We start from the raw sequence: 20,646 nt of genomic DNA, 5'->3' as shown, positions 1-20,646 counted from the left end.
AGGCAAGGCCTGAATTCCTGTTAAAACCCCAGAATTATGATAATTTTCATCTGGCAACAGAAAGAAATGTAAACAAATGCTGCACGATGCAGATATGTGAGATCCTGAAATGTACATTTACTATTTAGCTAACACTTTATCTTTCATTGTTTATAATTACAGTGGTTTGGAAATATTGTGACCATGGACTGGTGGGATGACTTGTGGTTAAATGAAGGATTTGCCAGTTACTTTGAGTTCCTAGGAGTAAATGTTGCAGAACCAGATTGGCAAATGGTAATTATTTCTGTTTTGTGCAGGCTTTGGCAGAAGGAGGGTGAGTGTTTTAGAAGGGAGGAAAAATTAGGCAAGGAAAATGAAGACTTAAAGTATATTTATAGAAAACTAATATAGTGCAGTGCAACAGGCAGAAAAGATTGGCTTAAACTGAGTATTTTCTGTATCTCAACTTCTATGGGTTAGAAAGTATAAGAACTAACTCAGTTTAAACTTCTCCACCTACCTACCTTTTGGTCTGAAACTAGCTGAGGTAAGCTTTGTCCAATTTTACTCTACAGGGCAGTCTTTCTTTTTATGAGTCAAGCATTAGGTTATTATTATGGCAAATAATAACTAAGTGGATTCTGGGCTAAGTCTTGGTGATTCTGCAATGTTGTTTAAAGCTCTAGTCCTGGAAGATGGAGATTCTTCTTTATCTAGTTGGGCTGTAATATCTCGTCAGAGGAGTTGTCTTAGAGTCCTTATCCGACCTGGCGAAGGCTGGGAACCTGGGCCTGTCTCCACAACTTGGGCTATTCATCAAAGAGAGTATCAGACCTCCTCATTCAGCTGCTGCCAGTTTTTTAACTGTCATTTCAAATCAGAGTATCCTTAATCCACGCAAAGTAAAAGCTGCAGTGACAGTGGATGGCCCATAGCACTAACTGTACAGCAAAAACACCTTCCTTCACTTCAGGGTTTCAGAGAAAGAGGGTAACCTTAAATTTGCATTATACTCTGAGGAATGAAAACAGTATGTGAATAAAGGGAGGTTTCTTGCTTTCTCCTTCCTCCCTCCCAAACAGTTGTGATGGCACATAGCATTCATATTTCCCCCAGCTGTCCAGAAGCAATGAGATTCTGGTTACTAAAACATTTGCAAGGTATGCACATGGACGGAAGCAGGATTGGCTTTGCATAGGTCGAACCTGTCGTCAAAAACTACTGGTCCCTGAATCCATGCTCTTTTGAAGCATGCCGTGCCTATCTGATGCTTCAGAGCATGCTTTCCTGCCTCCCCCCTCCTCACTCATCCCAAATATCTCATTTGTATAATGTGAGGCTGAAGACAAAATCATTCCTGGATCACTTCTTTTATATCTTGAAGTAGATCTGTCATGCTGTCTGGATAAGGAAAATTTTGATTACTGAGTCTAATATTTAACAATCCTTTTTATATTCATACACTATGTTCATTTAAGACCTAGGGCTATTTCAATGTTATTATCCTAGTGAGTATTAGAAGAGAACACTAAATAGAAATTTAGTCTATTTTACCTATGCTGATTAGAGATTAAGGAGATATACAGTGCAGGTCACTTCATCTTTAAAAATAATAATAATCACAGCAGACCATGGGATGGGGAATGCTAATTCCTCCCTTCCTCCTCCCCAGCTACATCATTGCAAGAGAAGCCCATAATGCTTGGCAGATATTATCTCACTACTGAAATTGGTAATGCAGGCTCCTTTTTTGCCTTCTGGGACTGTGTTGTGATACATGTGGGAAAACAGGATTTGTAAAAGGCAATTTACCTTAGCTAAGAAAAAAAAAATTTCCCTCTCCTCTCAGGAATATGAGTGGGTAAGCCCTCCTTTAGAGGAGGTGAAATTTCCTTCCATTTCCAACTGCCTAACATCTAGAGAAGCTGCAGTTCAAGCTACTTATTTTGTGAAGCAAGTCCTGGCGTTCTGCCTTTGTTTCTATTCTAATATCTACTTTTTCTCAGCTTGACCAGGTTTTAATTGATGATGTGCTTCCTGTAATGAAGGATGACTCTTTGCTGTCTTCACACCCAGTTGTGGTTGATGTGTCGTCTCCAGCTGAAATCACCTCTGTGTTTGATGGGATATCCTACAGTAAGGTAGGCAGGCCTCCTGGTGTAACTCTGGCTGCAAGGAAAGTTGGGGCTTGGGAGAGGAGATAAAAGGCAGGGGAGCTCATAATCATAATTTCTAACCTATGTGGGCCGTGTCTGCACAAACCTCTTTTCTGGGAAGCTCCCTGCTGTTGCCAATGATGATTAAGACAAAAGCAGCTGTGAGAAGAGTGGTGCAGCTGGAGTCCCAGCCAGTAGTTGTGCACCATGCAAACCTGCGCATAGCATGTGGTAGAGCAGGAAGATCACAGTGTCAGCAGTGCCTACAACTAGAGTTAGCAGTTTTAAAATTTTCCTAAACTGGGCACTAAGCACACCCCTCTCCCATCGTCTCGTGCTGAGGCAGCCCAATTATGTCAAGCCATATAATCTAATGCAAGGGCAGATGCTTGGATTTGCTCTCTCTCAGTTCCCTGTCCCACTTTTGGGACAGTATAACTGCCATTTTGAGGAACTGAGACAGAGAATCAAGTAGGGGAAAACATGAAAGTAATTTTTTCGCATGTTCCTCACAGTATCCCAGGCAACCTAGAAGCCTTAGGGAAGATGGGCTACCACTAGCCAACACCACTACCCCCGCTGTTGACCTCCATGACTATCTAGGATGCAGATACTGGGCCCAGCATACCTCCTTGACTCAAGCACACTGACGACAGTGTTTCTTCTATTTTGAGGGGGTTTCTGGTGCATCTAGTCTGAAGAAGTACAGGAGCAAATCAGCCCCATCCCTCTTCTCTCTCGGCACCAAATTTGCCATCAAGGTCATGGAGGAGCTGGGACTCTGGTCATTCTGTCCTCAACTAACCATCTCCAACACCATGTTGTGTCTAACTCTGATAAAGTAGATTTGTGTTGACAGCTTCTTGTATGACTCGATCAGTTTTCCATCTAATACATCAATAGTTTCCACAGAATGTGCAGAATCCACTATTATTATATCCTGCTTGTTTCTTCTCTCCAAATTCCCATTATCCTGCTAAGCATAAAGTGTGTATTTCATTGATTTCAGCTAAAATCTACAGTCATAGATACTACTTTTATTAGCTAGACTTGATCCATTTTCACCAGTTCTCTGTTTTCAATTATTAAATCCTCTAATCAGCGATGCAATCAGTATTTATTGTTTTATAAATACCTCACAGTCAAATCATAAACCATGTGAAAACCTACATTATGTAACATTGATTTCTTAAATCAAACTAAACGAAAGTCAAGAACTATACAGAGCTAAATCAAATACTCTGGACCAAAATAGGACATTTCAGTGGTGAGCTAAGCAAGAGACTTGCTCTTGCATGGTCTAAAAAAAACAATGGAAAAAATTTAGCTTTAACTGACCTCTTTGTGCCTAGATAATTGCTACATGAACAATTTTTTTTTAAGAGAAAACAGCTGAGAACTTGCGCATTGTTTGGGAAGAGTGTGCCTGGGATATAATTTGGCTTGAATGAGAAAGTCTTCACATAGGTTTAGCTCAAACTACTGGTGAAATTTTTATATAAACGCTTAACAAAATTAGCTTGTTTCTTTTTGGCTTTATTTTGGTTTCTCTTTAGCATTTTTCTTCTAAAAACAATCTTCTTGTGATAATATGCATCAATAAACAAATAAAGCATAACTTGGATTGCTCTCTGTTGGTTTTACCAGAGCAATTACAGGGGTTATACAGTCCTAAAACTATAATGAATTGCCCAAGGGTCTGTGAAGTCATTACAGCCTATTCTGTGAGTGAACATCTAATTGCTGTCAGATCAACAGCACATTATGCATCTAGGAAAGTTGTAGTAGATAGAGATGGTGACTATACAGTTTCTTTCTATATGTATATATATATATTTAATTTGTACTTAGAAAGGAACCACATCTTGACTCTGTTTCAAGTTTAATAATCCCTCTCAGTTTGGCACATTGTGTTAAGATAACAATGAGATTTTCTGCCTTTGGAAACAAGACATTGATTAGTTTTTCAGAAAACAAATATTTAAATACGTTCTGCTTAAAACTTGCTTTTGGGATCCCCATGTTTTTGAAATTTCCTAGCTAAAGTTTAGGATTAACTCTCCACATTTCTGCCATATACAATTCTGTAATACACTTACCTATTACAACTCTATAGGAGAAGTTATGTGGGTGTTGATAAAACATCCAAACACACACACACACATATATATCAACATTAGACAAGGTCAGCTAATAAAATCGAAGTTGCTCCACTGAACTCCTCAAATATTTGGAAAAGACAGAGTTATGAAATCACGACCAGTGATTTTGTTAGCATGAGTTTTCTCAAACACACTCTATCGGACTATAGTGGAGGGACAGCAGCAGGGAAAAGAGACTGAAAAGCTGTTGTAGAAGACGCAGGGGGACGACAATTCATTGTAATTTCATCCAAAAGAAATCTCCACTGCCCCCTAAACACAAGCACAAGAGCAGAGCTCTACTCTGATTCTTACTATAAACACAAGCGACTATCTGTGAGAGGTGTCATCAGGTAAAAAGTGGCTGACAGATAAAGCCAAGGAACCCAGATGCCCAATTGCCGACAAGCAGCCTTATGATCAGTCTTAATCATAAGCAGTCTTATGATTACCATGAACAATGAACAGCTGCTCTAAATTTTACTAGATCCTTTTGGAACATATTTCAGGGCAAACTTGTTATATTAGTGTACTAGAAAACTCATCTGCTGACTATCTTTAATCTGCAGCAGTAGTTTGGAAAGCAGTCCAAGGTATATCTGCTCAGTCACTCTACTATGACTAGTGCAGCCAACTTGTTATTCTCAAACATATAAACAGGGGAGACAGGATTTACTGAGGACTCAGATAATGCTCTTGTTTTCATGGGACAACTCAATTTTTAAACCATTCAGAGCATTAGGCTTTCACCTGCCCTTTCATTTAGTTGGGAAAATGAAAACATACTAATCCTAAAATCGTATTTTACATTTTAGATTTGGGTTTATATTGTGTTTGTTTTCCCTCATTTTGTGCCCATACTGTTCTCTTTGTCCCATATGACTCTTACTTATCTATCCTGTTTTCCCTCAGTTTATTTCTTCTTTCAAGGTCCTTATTGTTTTCTTTGTGTCATATAAGTAACATCTCTGGTCCTAATGCTACTCTCCTTCTGAGGCCAAAGCTCTTGCATCAATCTCCAGCAAAGCTCATTGTGAATCTTTAGATGAGAAATTCCCAACATGCAATGTCTTGGACCTGCTCCAGTTCAGGAGGTCCCTGTCTGTTGAGTGTTCAGCTGTCTCTCAGGCTGTCTGGCTGGATGGGGCTAGTTGCCCTGCTGCCATCAGCCCAGCATTGTTTGAGGTGGAAGAGGGAGTGCTCATACTACCTTTGACAGATGAGTGGGATAGTAGCCCCCAACAGCAGAGCTTGGCAGCCTTTCCACTGGCCTAGCTGCATTCAGAGGAGAGCATCTGGCTGGAACTAAAGACCAACTCTCACAGCCAGAATTAAACTCAGGGTTTCTGCAGGCTGGCATGCTGCACTGTGAATGAATTAGAAAAAAAACCACTTTCTTAGCCACATGAATGACTTCTATTTTTGGTATGCAAAATATTCATTCGTGTGTTACTTTTTAGGTGAAGAGAAAGGAGTTACAGCAGTATGGCATGACCTTGTTCCCTTTCCCTTTGTCCCCAGGGTGCGTCGATTCTCCGAATGCTTCAAGACTGGCTGACACCGGAGCTCTTCCAGAAAGGGTGTCAGGTATGACAGGCACCAAAGCATGCAAGAAATGCACCACTCACATAGTGGTTACAACCCATTATTCAGAAAAGTGAATATCATGGATCCTGGTAGTAGCAGTAGAACTATATAATTCATTCCAGTGCCAAGTGGAAAGTGTCAAAGGGAAGTTCATGCTCCTGCAGAGCAGGGATGTGAACTGCAGGATAATTTGGCAATCCTTCCACAAGGACCTAAATTTGTGACAGCTTGGTAGTACAGAAACCTCCTCAATTCTGTCTTTGCTCTTTGTTGTATTGCCAGCCAGGCTCCCCTCACTCAAGTGGAGAACACTTTTACAGCTTCTTGGTGCCACTGTACTCCAGTCCACCCAAGCCTGCTATTCAGGAATCTCTTACAGACATGAGCACCTGACAAAGGGAAACCCGGTCCCAAAAGTAATCAGGTCAAGAAAAGGGAGATGTTGCATATTGCATAGCTTAGAGTCCTTTCTCTTAGAGGAAAAATGCAATGCTACAAAATTACAAAAAGAAGAAGGAGAGAAAGGAGCAATCTCCAAAAGAGGAAGGTAATCTGCTGTTTCTGAAGACAGGTTTACTAAATTTTTCTTATCTACCTCCCCTCTGGAAAGCATGTGCTGCTACAGGACAGCTGAAGTATTCTCCTTGACTTTTGCTTTCATATATTCAGTTAGGACGGTTCTAAAAGATAGAAAAATGCAGATACTCTGTCCGCAGGACACTAATAATTGCAGTTTGCTCAGAGCCTTCAAGAACATAGAAGTAACTAGCTGTGGCTAAGAATGAAACAAACAGCACCATCTACTGACTAAACATTACCAGGATCCAGTTAATAGGAGAGAAAAGAGAGCATGTTGAGCAGCGAGGTAAGCCACACGATAGGACTAGTGTTTAGGATGGGCAAATACTAAGGTGAATGCCATTATAATCCCCTTTAAAGTCATTTTAATCACAACTTAGAGGAGATTTTCATACTTCCTCTGTGATTCTACAACTACTGAAAATTCCTGAAACAGCTCTATCCTCCTAACAGCCTCCCTAATTAGACAGAAATGTGCAATGCTAGTGTCCATTTGAATAAAATAGAAAAAACTCTTCAAATATGAATGTATGTATATATATATTTATATTTATATATTTATGTATAAAAATATGTCTGTATACAAATAATTACACCTTATTATGAGTACATGTAAGATACTTAAATACTTTCACACCTACTGTGTTATCAATAGGGAATTATCTTTTTTTTTCCTTCAGTGCACTGACCTTTTCAATATTTCTCTGAGGAACTTGTTCTCCATGTTTTTGGCTTACTCGAAGTTAGGAGCATTGCTTAAAGCAACTGCCTCCTTCCCATACATATGAAATGGAGGGGATAGATCTTTTTCTTAGACCAGCCTATTGTTTTAGAACAGCCTAAAATATTCCTGGAATATCTGACAGGAACTCAGTACAGTGAATGATCCTGCAAAAGCCAGGGAAATGAATCACCCTATGTCTATCTCAGAGTTCCTCCAGGTTCAGAATATTACTGCTCATAGGTAGACATTATATACAACTGATCCTATTTGAATATGTGTATTGTTTTTGTATGTGAAAAAGAAAGATCTGGTAGTATCTTCACACAATCTTCTACCTCTTTCTAGTTATATTTGAAGGACAATTATTTCAAGAATGCCAAGACAGACGATTTCTGGGCAGCATTGGAAACGGTATGCTTTGCAGCAATCTGAACTCTTGCTAGTGAAAAGTTTCAGATCTCATCCCACTGCTTTGAATTTCCTAAACTTTTTATATTCTGTAGATTTTCTGTCAATGAGAGATCATAAGGTAGGCAGCCTCCCAACCAATATATTCCAACACAAATTATTTCTAGCAAATTGGCAGAGGAGTGTGGGGAGTGGAAGAAACAAGCCTGCTTCTGAGAGGATTCCCCATCCCCCCAACAAGCCCCAACAACTCAAAGTAATTTCTTGGTCTCACCAACCACAGACATGCACACCCCTACTCTTTCTTATGCCTAACCAGACTTGCCTAGTTGAAAGGTCTTGACAGTATTTATCAGCAAGTAATATTGGTGCTTATCATCTCTGTCCCTTTAGCTTCTGAGTTCTCTGCCTTCATTCTCTGGTCTTTCCTTCTCCTTGAGGCCAGGCTGTTTCTTCCCACCTTATTAGCCCTCAAGCTCACCTGTCTACTACCAGGTCCCCACCCTGACCTTCCCCTGCTATATCCTTTCCTTCCCCCCACTGTGGGCACTCACACAGCCCAAGTTCTGCTTTTGTGTCTGCTTTCCAGTTCTCATCTTCTCCTTGATTCCAGACTCTTCCCTGACTGCTTCTGCTCTCACTCCGTTGCTCTTTGTCTTCATTTCACCTGCTCAACTTGAAGAAGGGAACAGGCATCCTGGCTCCTTTCACTCCCATGCAGCAGGCTGGGGCGGGAGGCACTGGCAGCTTTCTCCAGCTTTAGTCTGTAGAACACCAGTTCATCATCAACAGAATGGATCAGATTTTACATTAGTATAGGTTTTGTTAGTGATATTGGCTCATCCTCCACACTCAGGACAGGGAATGCTGCAAGAGGACTTCTGGCTTTGAAAAGTCTCCATTAGCCCTCTCTGTCTTGTTCTGTTCATTCTTCAGAAAATATGAGGAGAGATGAAAGCATGCAAGGGGCCTCAAAGTGCACTGAGTATTTCTTGTCTATGTTACTGCTTAAATTCTTGCTCACATACTCCTGATTTCCTTTGGGTATGTTTGAGTTTCCAGCTCATTCCTGTTTCCTATGACAGGCAGCATAAAAGGATTTGAGTATTGACTTGGTATTGACAAGTATTGACTAAACTTGTTCTTTCCTTGCTCCTTTTCGCTTTTCTTCCTCTCAGTGTTAAATACTCCTTTTTTCCACTTTGACCTGAATTTGTTTTTTCACTGTAACCTTTTCCCCTGATTCACAGGCAAGTAATAAACCTGTGAAGGAAGTCATGGACACATGGACTAGGCAGATGGGTTACCCTGTTTTGGAAATGGGAACTAATTCAGTGTTCACACAGAAACGTTTTCTCTTGGATCCCCACGCAAATGCTTCTTACCCTCCTTCTGATCTCGGGTAAGATTTTATTTTAAATTTTCCCAAAACAAAAAGGAACAAATACTGTATAGACAACTCTCTACTGACGCTCTACATACACTCTCCTACTGACACACAAAAAGCCAGTGTTATACCTGTTCTTGATAAACTTACTCCCAAAACTTGTATTTAAAAAGAATCTTAATGGAAAGTTAGATACAAATATTTCAAATTTAGAATTGCATCAGCCTCTTGTCTCAAGGGTTCTCTCTCAAACATAGCAGAACATGAGTGGATAGGGTCCTGCTGAAGGTTTTGTTCTTGCGCACAGGCAGTTCAGATCATAACAAGCCATTTGCTGAACCACTACAAACTGCAATGTGCCAAACTAAGAAAAAATGACACAGAATTGTTTCTTCTCAGAAAGCAGGTACCATGATACAGGTATTTTATACCAGCATAACTTATTCCCTTTTCCCAAATAGTATAGAAAGTATAATACATCCCAATATAGGGTCTTACCTATGTGGCTTAGTTAACATGAATTAGTGTGAAATAGCTGGTCATGTATGAAGGTTAGTAATCCTCATCAACACTTTTTTTTCCCCTATTTAGCTCAGGATTATATTGGCTAATTTTAGCCATTTAAAACATAGTTACATAGTAAAAGATAGGCATCCTGGGCCCTTGTGTGGCCAGAAGGTCAGCTTCAGATACACATCTACCCTCTTCAAGATAGGTGAGACACTACAAAAGACCATATATTTTAATTAACAGGTGACTAACATGAGAGGAGATGATCCCTGCCTGTGCATTGGAAAGGCATGGGAAAAGGGCTCAGCTGTGCAGCGAAGTTAACCAGGTGAATAACTGACCAGAGCTGACATTGACTATCCTCCTACCCAGCCCTAACTCTCAGGCAATGTAACTTGCTAACATTTCAGTGAAAGAAATTCAAACTAACCCACACTGGGAAGGTTCTGATGCTTGAAATAACCAAATACAAATAAATCAGTAAAATTTAACTATTTAAATCAGAACTAAAGCTACCAAAATAGAATTTTCCATTAGCTTCTACTAGCTATTTTAATCCAAAGACCAAGAAGGAGGAAAGACTGAAGAAAGAGTTGTGGCCATTTTACTTCCTTTTGATTAACAAGGATAAAAAGAAAAGCAATGTGAGGCCCATGGTATTGGCAGATAGGTATAGATATCAAAAGAGTTGAGATAAGAGAATTGCCCATGTATTTGTAATGTATTTCTCCCACCATAGCAAACATGTTTGCAGACTTGAAGCAACTCTAGTTTCAAACTCCAGCCCTGTACCATGTGAAGGCTCATGTACAGACTCTTCAGTCGAAATGCTTCTTTGTGTTAAACACCTTGGCTTACTGCGCTATGCTCTGAAGTAGTAGACTCAGGAATCTTCCTTTAACCTGACTTCAAGAATTACAGTACCTTGCCATTTGCCACTTCTTGAGTAGAAATCCCAGTGCAGTTCCTACCTTAATCTGCCAAGAAGTTGAGCTGTGCACTGCCTCTGCTATTCTCAAAGTGATAGGAATTTGTTGCTAAATGTCATTTCTATAAATGACTTAGAAGTGAAATGCACTAGCATCAAATAGTATCAAAATATTATAGTATCAAATACTGATAGCATCTACCCTGGGACACTTAATCCCTTGCCTAGGAGTCAGTCCACTGAAAATCCTTATTTCCTCCTTCCACCTTCACTGATGGGGGTGAGGAAGCTCTTGAAGACATCATACTCCAGATGGAATTGACCCATTTCACCTACAGGTGCAAGGTTTTGATTTAAGCAGTGAAAACTCCAGGCCCTGTACATGCTTTATTCTCTGAACCCTGCAGGGATGAGACCATCCCCAGCTGCCTGCAGCATGTCTGGCTTGAAAGAGTCACTTCCTGAATACTGGCACTCGAAAGAAATAGGTCAAAAACTTGTGCTCTTAAAATAGTGCTGCTGGGCAAATATGTAGCTACAGCACAGCATGTCAGGAACACCTCCTCAAAATGCACTGTTAACAGGACACAGCTATTGTATTTAATGCTCAAGAAAAGTATTTATGTATGTTATTTCAGGAACATATAAGAAAACTATATAAAATCCCCCCATTAAATGCTTTTACAAAATAAGAGTTTAAAAAAATCTTTTATGGGCTTTCTGATGGGGAAACATAATGCTGAGGCTTCTGGCCAAACAACAACCCCTCTAAATTCCATGGCAGTATGTTCCATAAGACAGCTAGTAAAAGCTGTAAGTGTATAAATCTGTTAAAATATTTTTGTTCAAAAGATGTAAAACAACGGCTCATCATTCTTCCTGGAGGCAGCAGGAGCCTTCATTCAGGTAGAAGGAGCAAAGCCTTCATTTTGATATTTCCTGGAAAGTAACCATCATTCCCTTGATCCAAGGTTGTAAAGAATATTCAGGTTTTCCTGCTGCAGTTGTCACCAGGATGTTTAAGATAGAAGAAAAGTCTCCCTGGGACAGCCTGCAACATGCTAACATGGAAGAGCAGCTGACTGCTCAAAAGGACTTAATGATTTCACCAGTCTTGTGTAGGTGGTTGTACAGATACGCTCATATCATACCCTGTTGTTGTAGTACTGTGACTGCCCAATCATAGCCTTGGACAGGCTGTGCTGTGGCTCCCTTCTGAGTCCAAATGTTTAAGTTTTGGCACATCTCCACAAAGTTTGGACAAGGGGCATACCCCTAGACCAAGGAGTCTGTACCCAGCCACTGAAGGTATTCAAGGAATTTCTCAGTAAGAGGTGTAAGGTCACGTTTGGCCCTCAGTGCTTAACAGTGGTTGTCTGGAAGAAGGAAAATAGACTAGAAAAGGCAAGACATCCTCCTGACTGTATGACAGTATTGCTTAAACTCTTTCAGTCTTCCCATATGTAAAAAATGATTTAATAATACTCGAACACTCACCTCAAGTGAGTGTTGTAAAGATTAACTGTTGTCCGACAGAGCCCTGGACATATAAATGTTAACACTGAGGCTACCCATCCACATATAATCATCTTTTGCTAAATTAATTGCTCTGCGCCCTGCTAGATTGTGACCTGCTGTGACATGAAGATACTACTTAACGAAGCCGCATGTTCTCAACTATAACTATTAACTATTTCCTTGCTTTACAAGGAAAATAACTACCCTAATGATACCATTCCAATTCTGGTATTTCCTTGCCTGAATTCCTTGCCTGAATAGAATATCACAGTGCAAAGGAAGCTAGAGGAGTCCCCTGAAGCATTACTGAGAGAATATTTTTACAACATAGACAATAACTATTGGTAGAAAGCCTATTTTTGTTACAAGGGGTATTTGATCAGACACCGATAGATGTGTATACATATTTACATATGTACATAAACCCTGACACCGTTGGCTTCATAAAACAAAAGGTACATATTAATCCAAATAAAAAAGATATACTAGCATTTTATTTTTAGTTTTTGGTTTCAAATCTCATTTGATTCTTTTTCTCTTTAAATGATTTCAGTTACAAATGGAATATTCCAGTGAAATGGGGACTTGGGAGTTCAATGAATTATACTTTCTACAATAAATCAGATTCTGCAGGTAAACTTTCCTTGTATTTCTCTTAGGAGTAATGAGTAGAATAACATTTTTCAATGTCCTTAGCAAGAAATAAAATACACAGTTAACTTTCATGCTTTTCAGTTTTCACATTTGGGAACCAGCCCATAGCTTGGCTATGCTGCAGTTAGTAGCCATTTCTGGAATAAGATTATTCCTCCGCGTTACGTCAATTAAGGCCCAATTCAGTAAAGTGCTTAAGCATGTGTTTAAATCCAGCCCTAGTCAGGAAAGCATCTAAACATGTGCTTAATTATATAATGCGCTTAAGTCAGTGGGACTTACATGTGTGTTTTCTTGAGGCTAAGACAAGAGATAAAGTGGGAAGCTAATGAACACCTCTGTGGCATGGTAAACAGGTAGTATGAGTCAGGTTAAGGGAAGGAAAAAGAGCTATGAGTGCTTAAACATATTTTCTAATGCTGATTTAAGGAATGAGGAAATGTCCATATGAATATTTTTGATTTTTAATGTTTGTTCTATTATGCATTCAAATCTGAATTTCCCATTCACCTGTTCTAGTGGCCAAAACTGTGAGAAAAGTGCAAAACAAATGAAAAAAATAACTACTGGTTTCTGGAATTTTTAGATTTCATCAAAATTTGAAAATTCAGAAATATCACAATCACCTTTTCTCTTTTTATGTTCTTTTGAATTTTAACTATTTAAAATGTAGTTTCTCTTTTGTTCTTTTTTTCCCCCCACTTGGTTGCTTTTAGTATCCATGCAAAAGTAAACAAAAGTGCCTTATGTCATAATACAGATCAGAGATCTGCACAAAGAAATTTTCCCTTTTCAGCTTCCGAATCACAAAACAACGGGCTGTGCAGTGCTATTAACTTGGCAAGGCCAGTTTGCATGATTGGCTACTCACTTCTATATCTGGGACAAACAGCAAGTTTAGGGGAAAAAAGACCTTATATGGGTCATCCAAACAGAAAAGTGCTTTTAACTCACAACCAGCCACAAACTGCAGATCAAAGATTGGCACTTTCAACGCACAGGAAGAAAACTTTCATAACTAGTAGAGCCAGCTGGACCAAGCCAAATTTTTCAGAAAGGAAGATCTTTCCAAGTATTCCATTTAAACTGGAAATTCCTTAAACATGAGTTTTGAGTAAAGTCATAGCCTATTTTGCAATTCCGTTATCTATAGCTATGAAAATTGAACCAGAGAAGAGAACAGGAAAAAAAAGCTTGAAGAACTGCTTGAAATAAGATAAAAATAAAACAGAGGATAAAATGTAAAAGCTTTATAACTAATAATCATGAAACTGAAAAATGTCAGACCCTTTTAAAAGAAATTTGTAACAACTCTTTCTCTGCAAACTTTTTAATTTTTCACAATGACACTAATTTTCTCTATCCTCATCCTAATCACACTGATCTCCATTTTAAAGTTAAACTAGCTGGCCCCCAAAATTACCACAATTCAATATTCTGAAACAAGTGCTGGCATCCACTAAGGTTTGTGATACAGCCATTTATTTAAAAATTCACCTAAAATTAAGCTTTGGATCTTACTTTGACATTGGTATTACTTTTGGAGCCAAAGCATCTCCAGTGAGTTTTCTGAGTCACATAAGAAGTGCAAACTGATCATTGTTTCTTTGTTTTGCAGGAATTACAGTAACATCATCTCCCAATTCTTTTGCGAAAATTAATCTAGACCACATTGGATTATATCGGGTGAATTATAATAGCCAAAACTGGGCTAATTTAGCTAGTCTTCTGGTCAACAACCACACAGTGAGTGTCATGAAATTAATTTGTTTGTGGTGGGTCTCTTACAGAGTTTCCAGATGCTATTTTTCTAGCAAATCATCAATACATTCCTGATCACTATCTTCCTCTTTCTGTACAGAGATTTTCAGCTGCTGACCGTGCAGGAATTTTGGATGATGTCTTTTCTTTAGCAAGGTAAACTAATTCCCTACAGGGATTGCAACACAGGTTTTTTGCTTTCTGTCTGTTAATTAGAATTAACTCAGCTCAGGTGGTTGGAAGGAGAATTTTAAATCTGATGCAAGTTTTAATTGTTTTTCTGCTTATGTTGTCCTTCAGAAGGCACAAATAAAAGTATGTACTGGCAACCTGTAGCACAAGTATAGTCAAAAGAAGTATTTCCTTTCATTTCAGTGGAAGAGTAAGGAGGACTTTAATTGTTAAGGTCTTAGAAAGTGGAGGTTTTACATGTAGGAAACAATAATAGAAGCATTCCAGAAGAAGATAGAAGTCCAGAAAATTAGGGGTATGTGAATATATAATGCATAGCATGGTGTTAGGAAGTTACTACCTTCACCTTTCTTGCTTTAGACATTGCTTGGAAACTTCTAGCTCTTGCACCAGGCCATGCTGACATACAGATAAACTGTAGGTGACCTTCTGTAACAGTTTGTAAGGCTGAACTTCCTCAGCCTTTCAGGATGTCTCCAGAACCAGAAATTTCCTTTTGCATGGCATGAGTTAATGTAGTCAGTTGAGGGTCACCCACTTCCGGGCATGCTGGCCTGCATAATATAGGCAGCCAGCCTCCTTGTGGTGAGGAGAGCTCCTGTAGCTGGCCATCTAACAACAGAAATCCTTCAGCGGTCCCTTTGGAAAATGCCTCCCAAGTTGCACTGCAGACTATTTTCCTCCCTCCCAAAATTCATTTCAGATCTTTTAAAGTGAATAGTGGCTATAATATTGTTAAAGAAGCGAGTTCCTGGATCTCATTAAAACAACAGAAGTTATGTCTTCTCCTTCCTCAGAGCTGGACTCGTGAATTACTCTGTTCCTCTGGAGCTCACAAAATACCTAACAAATGAAACAGACTATTTACCCTGGCATAGAGCTATATCAGCTGTAACTTACCTCGCAGACATGCTTGAAGACGATACAAATCTCTATCTTCGGTTTAAGGTGATGAAGCAAAAAAAATTCTGTCATGGAATCACTGGATCTGACAGTGCAGGGCCTGTAACAGCAATAATATTGAAGTTCAAATGATTTTCAAAACTGCTGAGCTGTCAGTATTTACTTTTTGATATTGTACTCTTTAAAAAAATGCTGAAAACTGCTTAGTATTGATCTCTCAATTACCTGGATTGTCAATTCATTTGGAGGAAATAAATTATGCCTCATTATTCTTATAATCCATCACAGTAAGTCACAGTAGAGGCATTTGTTTGTCAAGGCTGTCCTACATCCAATAAATAAGTTTGTATAGGACAGCAGAAGCTCTGATACCTAAGCATGAAGGATAACTGTACCTCAACAGGGCAGTCAGCAAGTTTGATTACTGACCTGAAGTTGAACATGATATAATAGTCACTAAAATAAGTATATCGTGAATTCAGCATTATATCTAGCAAGAAACTTTGGCACGTGTGCTTGTTCACACCCTGGCCTTCATTCTGGAGTGATGGAAAGGCTGGAAAGAAGTAGGTTGACCTTGTCTTATCTGTGCCTCAGCGTAGGAAGCAAGAGTTCATAAGCATGTTCAAACTTTGCATGCTATGGTGGTCCATAAAGGTTGTGTGTGCATGTGCTTCTGTTATTTTTTGTTCAAGAAGTGCTAGTTCTGGGAAAATTAAAGTGAATAAAGCTCTGAATACAAATATACTGTTATTTAATGAAATTTATAAAAGTAACCAAAACTCTTTCTCTACCTCAGGACTATTTTCGCTTCCTGGTAAAACCCATTGTGAATCAACTGGGCTGGAGTGATTCTGGAAGCCATTTGGAAAGGTTGAGCAGTCACTTTTTTTCCATCTTATATTACTAACAGATTCAAGGAAAGTTAAGCAGTGAGAAAGTTTCTCTCTTTTTTTTGAAGGCTTCTTCGTGCATCTGTTCTAGACTTTGCATGCAGTGTTGATGACACGGAAGCTTTGAACAGTGCTTCAGTCCACTTTGAGGAATGGCTACGAGGAAAAAAGTGAGTGCTCATGGCTTTTGTGGCTGCTGAAGAACACAGTATGTGACCTGGTCACAGATCTCAAGCAGGAAAGGGGTAACAAAGTACTGTTTCTTTATTCTAGTCCTCCTGTAAATCTCCGACTCCTGGTGTATCGCTATGGGATGCAGAACTCAGGCAATGAGTCATCTTGGAATTACATGTTCAAGAAATACCAAGATACTTCATTAGCGCAAGAAAAAGAAAAGCTCCTCTATGGCCTGGCATCAGTGAATAACATCACCCTTTTGGACAGGTGATTTAAATACACCAAAATATTTCTTTCCCTATAGAAGCAACTATTCATCGTTCACCTGTCCTGTCTTGTGCTGTCACTTCTCAGATTACAGCATGAGGAATGCCACAGGTTTTTAAGATCAGTTATCTAATAACCTCCTTTGAGCTACTGTCCCTTGCTAGTCCAGCTCTCAGACCAGGCTGTTGTCTCCCCAGGCTGCCACTCTGCATGCACACACCAGCCCCCCTCAGCATAGCTGACATCTTCCCGTGAGGTTGTATTACAGAATGGAGATGCAGGCAAACCTCCTCACCAGGGTCATTCACCACTGTGTTGGAGCCCTGTCCAAACATCATAAGATAGTGCAATCTCTGCCTGGAAGTGTTCCAAGTTTAAGGCAGGATGAAATAGGGAATTATAGAAGATATTAGAAGAGTGAAAATGAGACATATAGTATTTAAAATAGTGTTAGAGGCCAGTTGTGTTAGTAAATTCTTGCGATAAAGCCATTCAATAACTAATCACTGACATGATTAAGACATGAACTGATTATCGAGATCATCCAAATTTGCAGAAAATAAAAACTTCCTCCCAAAGCATGGAGACCTCTATCTTAAATTATGATTAAAATAAGGGGAAAAGAGCTAAGAGATTGAGAAAATTATCCCCATCACTTGCATATAGGAGAGAAGATAATCCTTATCCTCAACACATAACAGTGTAAGTGGTGTTCTTCTGCAGGAGCTGTTGAGGAGTTATGACTATACAGCTCATCTCCCTGGATGTATGTGCGCGTGCATGTCACTAGATCAGTCCAGCCTATCTACATCATAACTGGAAGTACAACTGCAGCACATGCAGGCATATGATACCTGAATGAGTTTTAATTTTGTGTAGATAAGAGTTTCAGCAACAAAGCAACAGCAGAGATTTCAGTGTGAGCCCACCACCCACCTATGCGCTTACAGTCCTTTCAAGGCCTTTACAATCCAGACCACTACTTTTTTGGAGCTTGGCTACCCAAACAGGCTGGACTTCAGGCTGAGGTGTATCTACTCATCCAATCTTGTTCTCATTACTTGATTACAAAATAGAAATGATAACGGATTTTGGCAGTTTTCAGGTAACATAGAGGCATGAACCCTGTTGACTTGCTAGAGATGCCTAAATGTTTATGTTTCTTTTGATACGATTTCTCATGATACAGTTATAATTATGTTTTAGATCAACTAGTCTTTATGATGCTTTTGAAAGAATAACATCCCTGTCTGGGGATGAGCTGTAAAACAATGGTGGCAAATACTTGAGAATTACAGATATTAACATCACATTATTTCTTACGATCATGAGTAGACGTGTACATTGGAGGTGTTAATATTTGCTTTCCAGAATCTTTCACGAAATGTTTTCACTGATTCTTATGGGAATTTTCTTAGGTATTTGAAATATATTTACAATACCAGCCTCATCAAAAGTCAAGATGTTTTCACAGTCCTGAGATACATCTCCTATAACAGCTATGGGAAAACAATGGCCTGGGACTGGATACGGCTCAACTGGGAATACTTAGTTGGCAGGTATGTTAATGATCCTGTCAAGAATTTGAAGTCCATATCCACATATATTTCTCGTTATGAGCCATGGCTTGCTTTACTTTCATCATACAACTATAATCACTGACCTCTAGTTACTTTCCTTTGGGAAAAGCAAAGTTTGCAAGTTTCCTGTAATTTCTAGTTGTCCTTATACTTAACTTCTTTATATAATGATAACTGAAAGTGTATTCAACACAGTTACTGCCATCTGTAATGAAAAAGTGCATTGCTGCTATCACTCTTTCCCTAAACGAGCACTTATAACCAACGGTGTTTAAAAAGTACAGAAATTTCTACCAAGACTGCAGAAACACTCTGCAATATTCCACAGTCAAATCTCCACTTTCTTTCTGTTGATTTCATAACAAGACAGTATACAGAATTTTTTAAATTCAGCAACTAGCTGAATTAACCAGCTAGTAACAGCAACCAACAGAAGGTAACAGAAGATCAGTAGAAGTAACAGTAAAAATTTTAGTGACTTCTTTCTCTCTTTCCTGCTCCTTTCTAAAAGCCAGGTCAGGGCACAGAAGCAGAATATACCTGCAAACCCAGAGCTGTGAACCACGTAGCGTTTGTATTGTTCAGCAATTTGGTTCCATGGAGGGAGACAGATGTTGGAGGACCCAGATATCTTTAAACACTCAAGTCCCAACATAAGAAAATAAGCTTTTAGTTAATAAAAACATTTTCCAGCAGAGATTGTTCCATTAGAGAACAGTATAATTATTGTACAGAAGTACTATTTTTCAAGTATTTCCAAAAATACTGAAATCTAGGTGCATCTGTTTTCTGGCAGTGCAATGAGAAGCTTAAACTTCAGATAACTTTTGTACATTTTCTTTCAAACATTTCACAAGTATCCTTATTTTTGTATCCAATATTGTTTATTAAATTGTTTTTCTAGATTCACTATCAATGACAGAAACCTTGGCCGAATAGTAACCATTACACAAACCTTCAACACAGACCTCCAGCTTTGGCAGGTATGGTGATAGTACTCCTCTCTATTTTAAGTAAATGTATTTTAAAATCTACTTGACAGGAAATTTGTCTTTTTGTTGTCTAAATGTCTAGAGCAGCATGAATTACTGTAAAATTATCCCAGTGCTCCTAGCTGGAGCTTAAATATCTCTTTCTTACAAAACAGCCCTTAAATCAGATTCCTATAAAAATATTTGCTCAATAGCAGCATTATTTGTTTCATGTCAATTCTTTTTCTCTCTCTTTTCCAGATGGAAAATTTCTTTGAGAAATACACTAATGCAGGAGCAGGAGAATCACCCAGGAAGCAGTCAATTGAGCAGGTGAAGAACAATATCGAATGGCTAAAAGAAAATAAGGAAGACATACAGACATGGCTAGAAAGGTGGCCACACTCTTAACGTCTTATTTTGTTAAAAATGTCAGGCACTCATTCTGGTCACTCAGATCCTCAGAGATATTTAGCAATGTGTATTTCACAGCTAGCTACCTTACAGGACCAAGGCTTAACGTTTTTTTTCCTACAAACACTCGGAGGCCAATTGCCAGAACAACATTTGTGTAGTTGCTGATCCTAGATCCTGCCAACACTTGTGCATATGAATATCTTTGTAGTTTGGGAGATTAATTTGCCTGAATAAATAGGAAAAAAATCTAAAGTTATTCAAGGCAGAAGTGATGGCAAAATTGGGGTCCTTGCTGATCAAGCTGATTGGTCTCTTTCTTTCCATATACCACTCTGAAGAGCTACTCCTTGGTTCATGCAGAAGTATCTTTACTACACTCAGGGATTCCTTTCCAAGTGCACCTTATGGTAGCTCTGTTCTGAAGGAAAGGGAATTACGCAGTAATTTGAACTTTGTCAAAAACTGTCTCATATATTTATATCTTTAAATATTTCACATTCAGGACTTTGCTTTGCTTTCTTACACTACAGAAAGGCCAGTTAAAATTCCCTTCCCACTGATTTTTGAAGTTTAACTTCTGGCACACAAGGGAATCAATATTTTCAGCTTCATTTTTCATGTTACTGACTGTGATTCTGCAGCTTGGGGAAGGTATTGTCTTGATTATTTTTGTCTTGTTCATAAATCTTGTCAAAAAAAGAACTTGTGGTAGTGGTTACTGCAGACAAGACATGGTACTTATTCTTTCTTTTCTTAAGCAAAAATAAAATAAAATGATCCACCTGGAAATTTCAGTATCTTTCTCATAAAGTGATAAAACTACTAGACATGCAGAAAAATGGTTGTTACATAGCCCAGCTACGGGGTACACATAGCTTCAGTGGATTTTTGAGGGAAAAAAATTATTAAAT

General features: G+C 38.9%; 1 protein-coding gene across 1 annotated transcript in view; it reads left to right on the top strand.

Moving 5' to 3' along the window:
• Positions 1–19,729, top strand: part of ENPEP (glutamyl aminopeptidase) — a 35,044-nt gene extending 15,315 nt beyond the window's left edge. Inside the window, exons 6-20 of the mRNA XM_062574873.1 lie at positions 163–276; positions 1,989–2,123; positions 5,801–5,866; positions 7,515–7,580; positions 8,828–8,979; positions 12,474–12,553; positions 14,193–14,320; positions 14,436–14,491; positions 15,325–15,475; positions 16,230–16,303; positions 16,392–16,493; positions 16,597–16,767; positions 18,186–18,326; positions 19,252–19,330; positions 19,580–19,729. Coding sequence (XP_062430857.1) covers positions 163–276; positions 1,989–2,123; positions 5,801–5,866; positions 7,515–7,580; positions 8,828–8,979; positions 12,474–12,553; positions 14,193–14,320; positions 14,436–14,491; positions 15,325–15,475; positions 16,230–16,303; positions 16,392–16,493; positions 16,597–16,767; positions 18,186–18,326; positions 19,252–19,330; positions 19,580–19,729 — 1,665 coding nt within the window. The remainder of the gene's footprint in view (positions 1–162; positions 277–1,988; positions 2,124–5,800; positions 5,867–7,514; positions 7,581–8,827; positions 8,980–12,473; positions 12,554–14,192; positions 14,321–14,435; positions 14,492–15,324; positions 15,476–16,229; positions 16,304–16,391; positions 16,494–16,596; positions 16,768–18,185; positions 18,327–19,251; positions 19,331–19,579) is intronic.
• Positions 19,730–20,646: the final 917 nt, after the last annotated feature.

Source organism: Rhea pennata, chromosome 4, assembly GCF_028389875.1.
Source record: "Rhea pennata isolate bPtePen1 chromosome 4, bPtePen1.pri, whole genome shotgun sequence".
In the NCBI taxonomy this organism is placed as follows: domain Eukaryota; kingdom Metazoa; phylum Chordata; class Aves; order Rheiformes; family Rheidae; genus Rhea; species Rhea pennata.
This window is presented reverse-complemented; position numbering and strand designations above follow the sequence as displayed.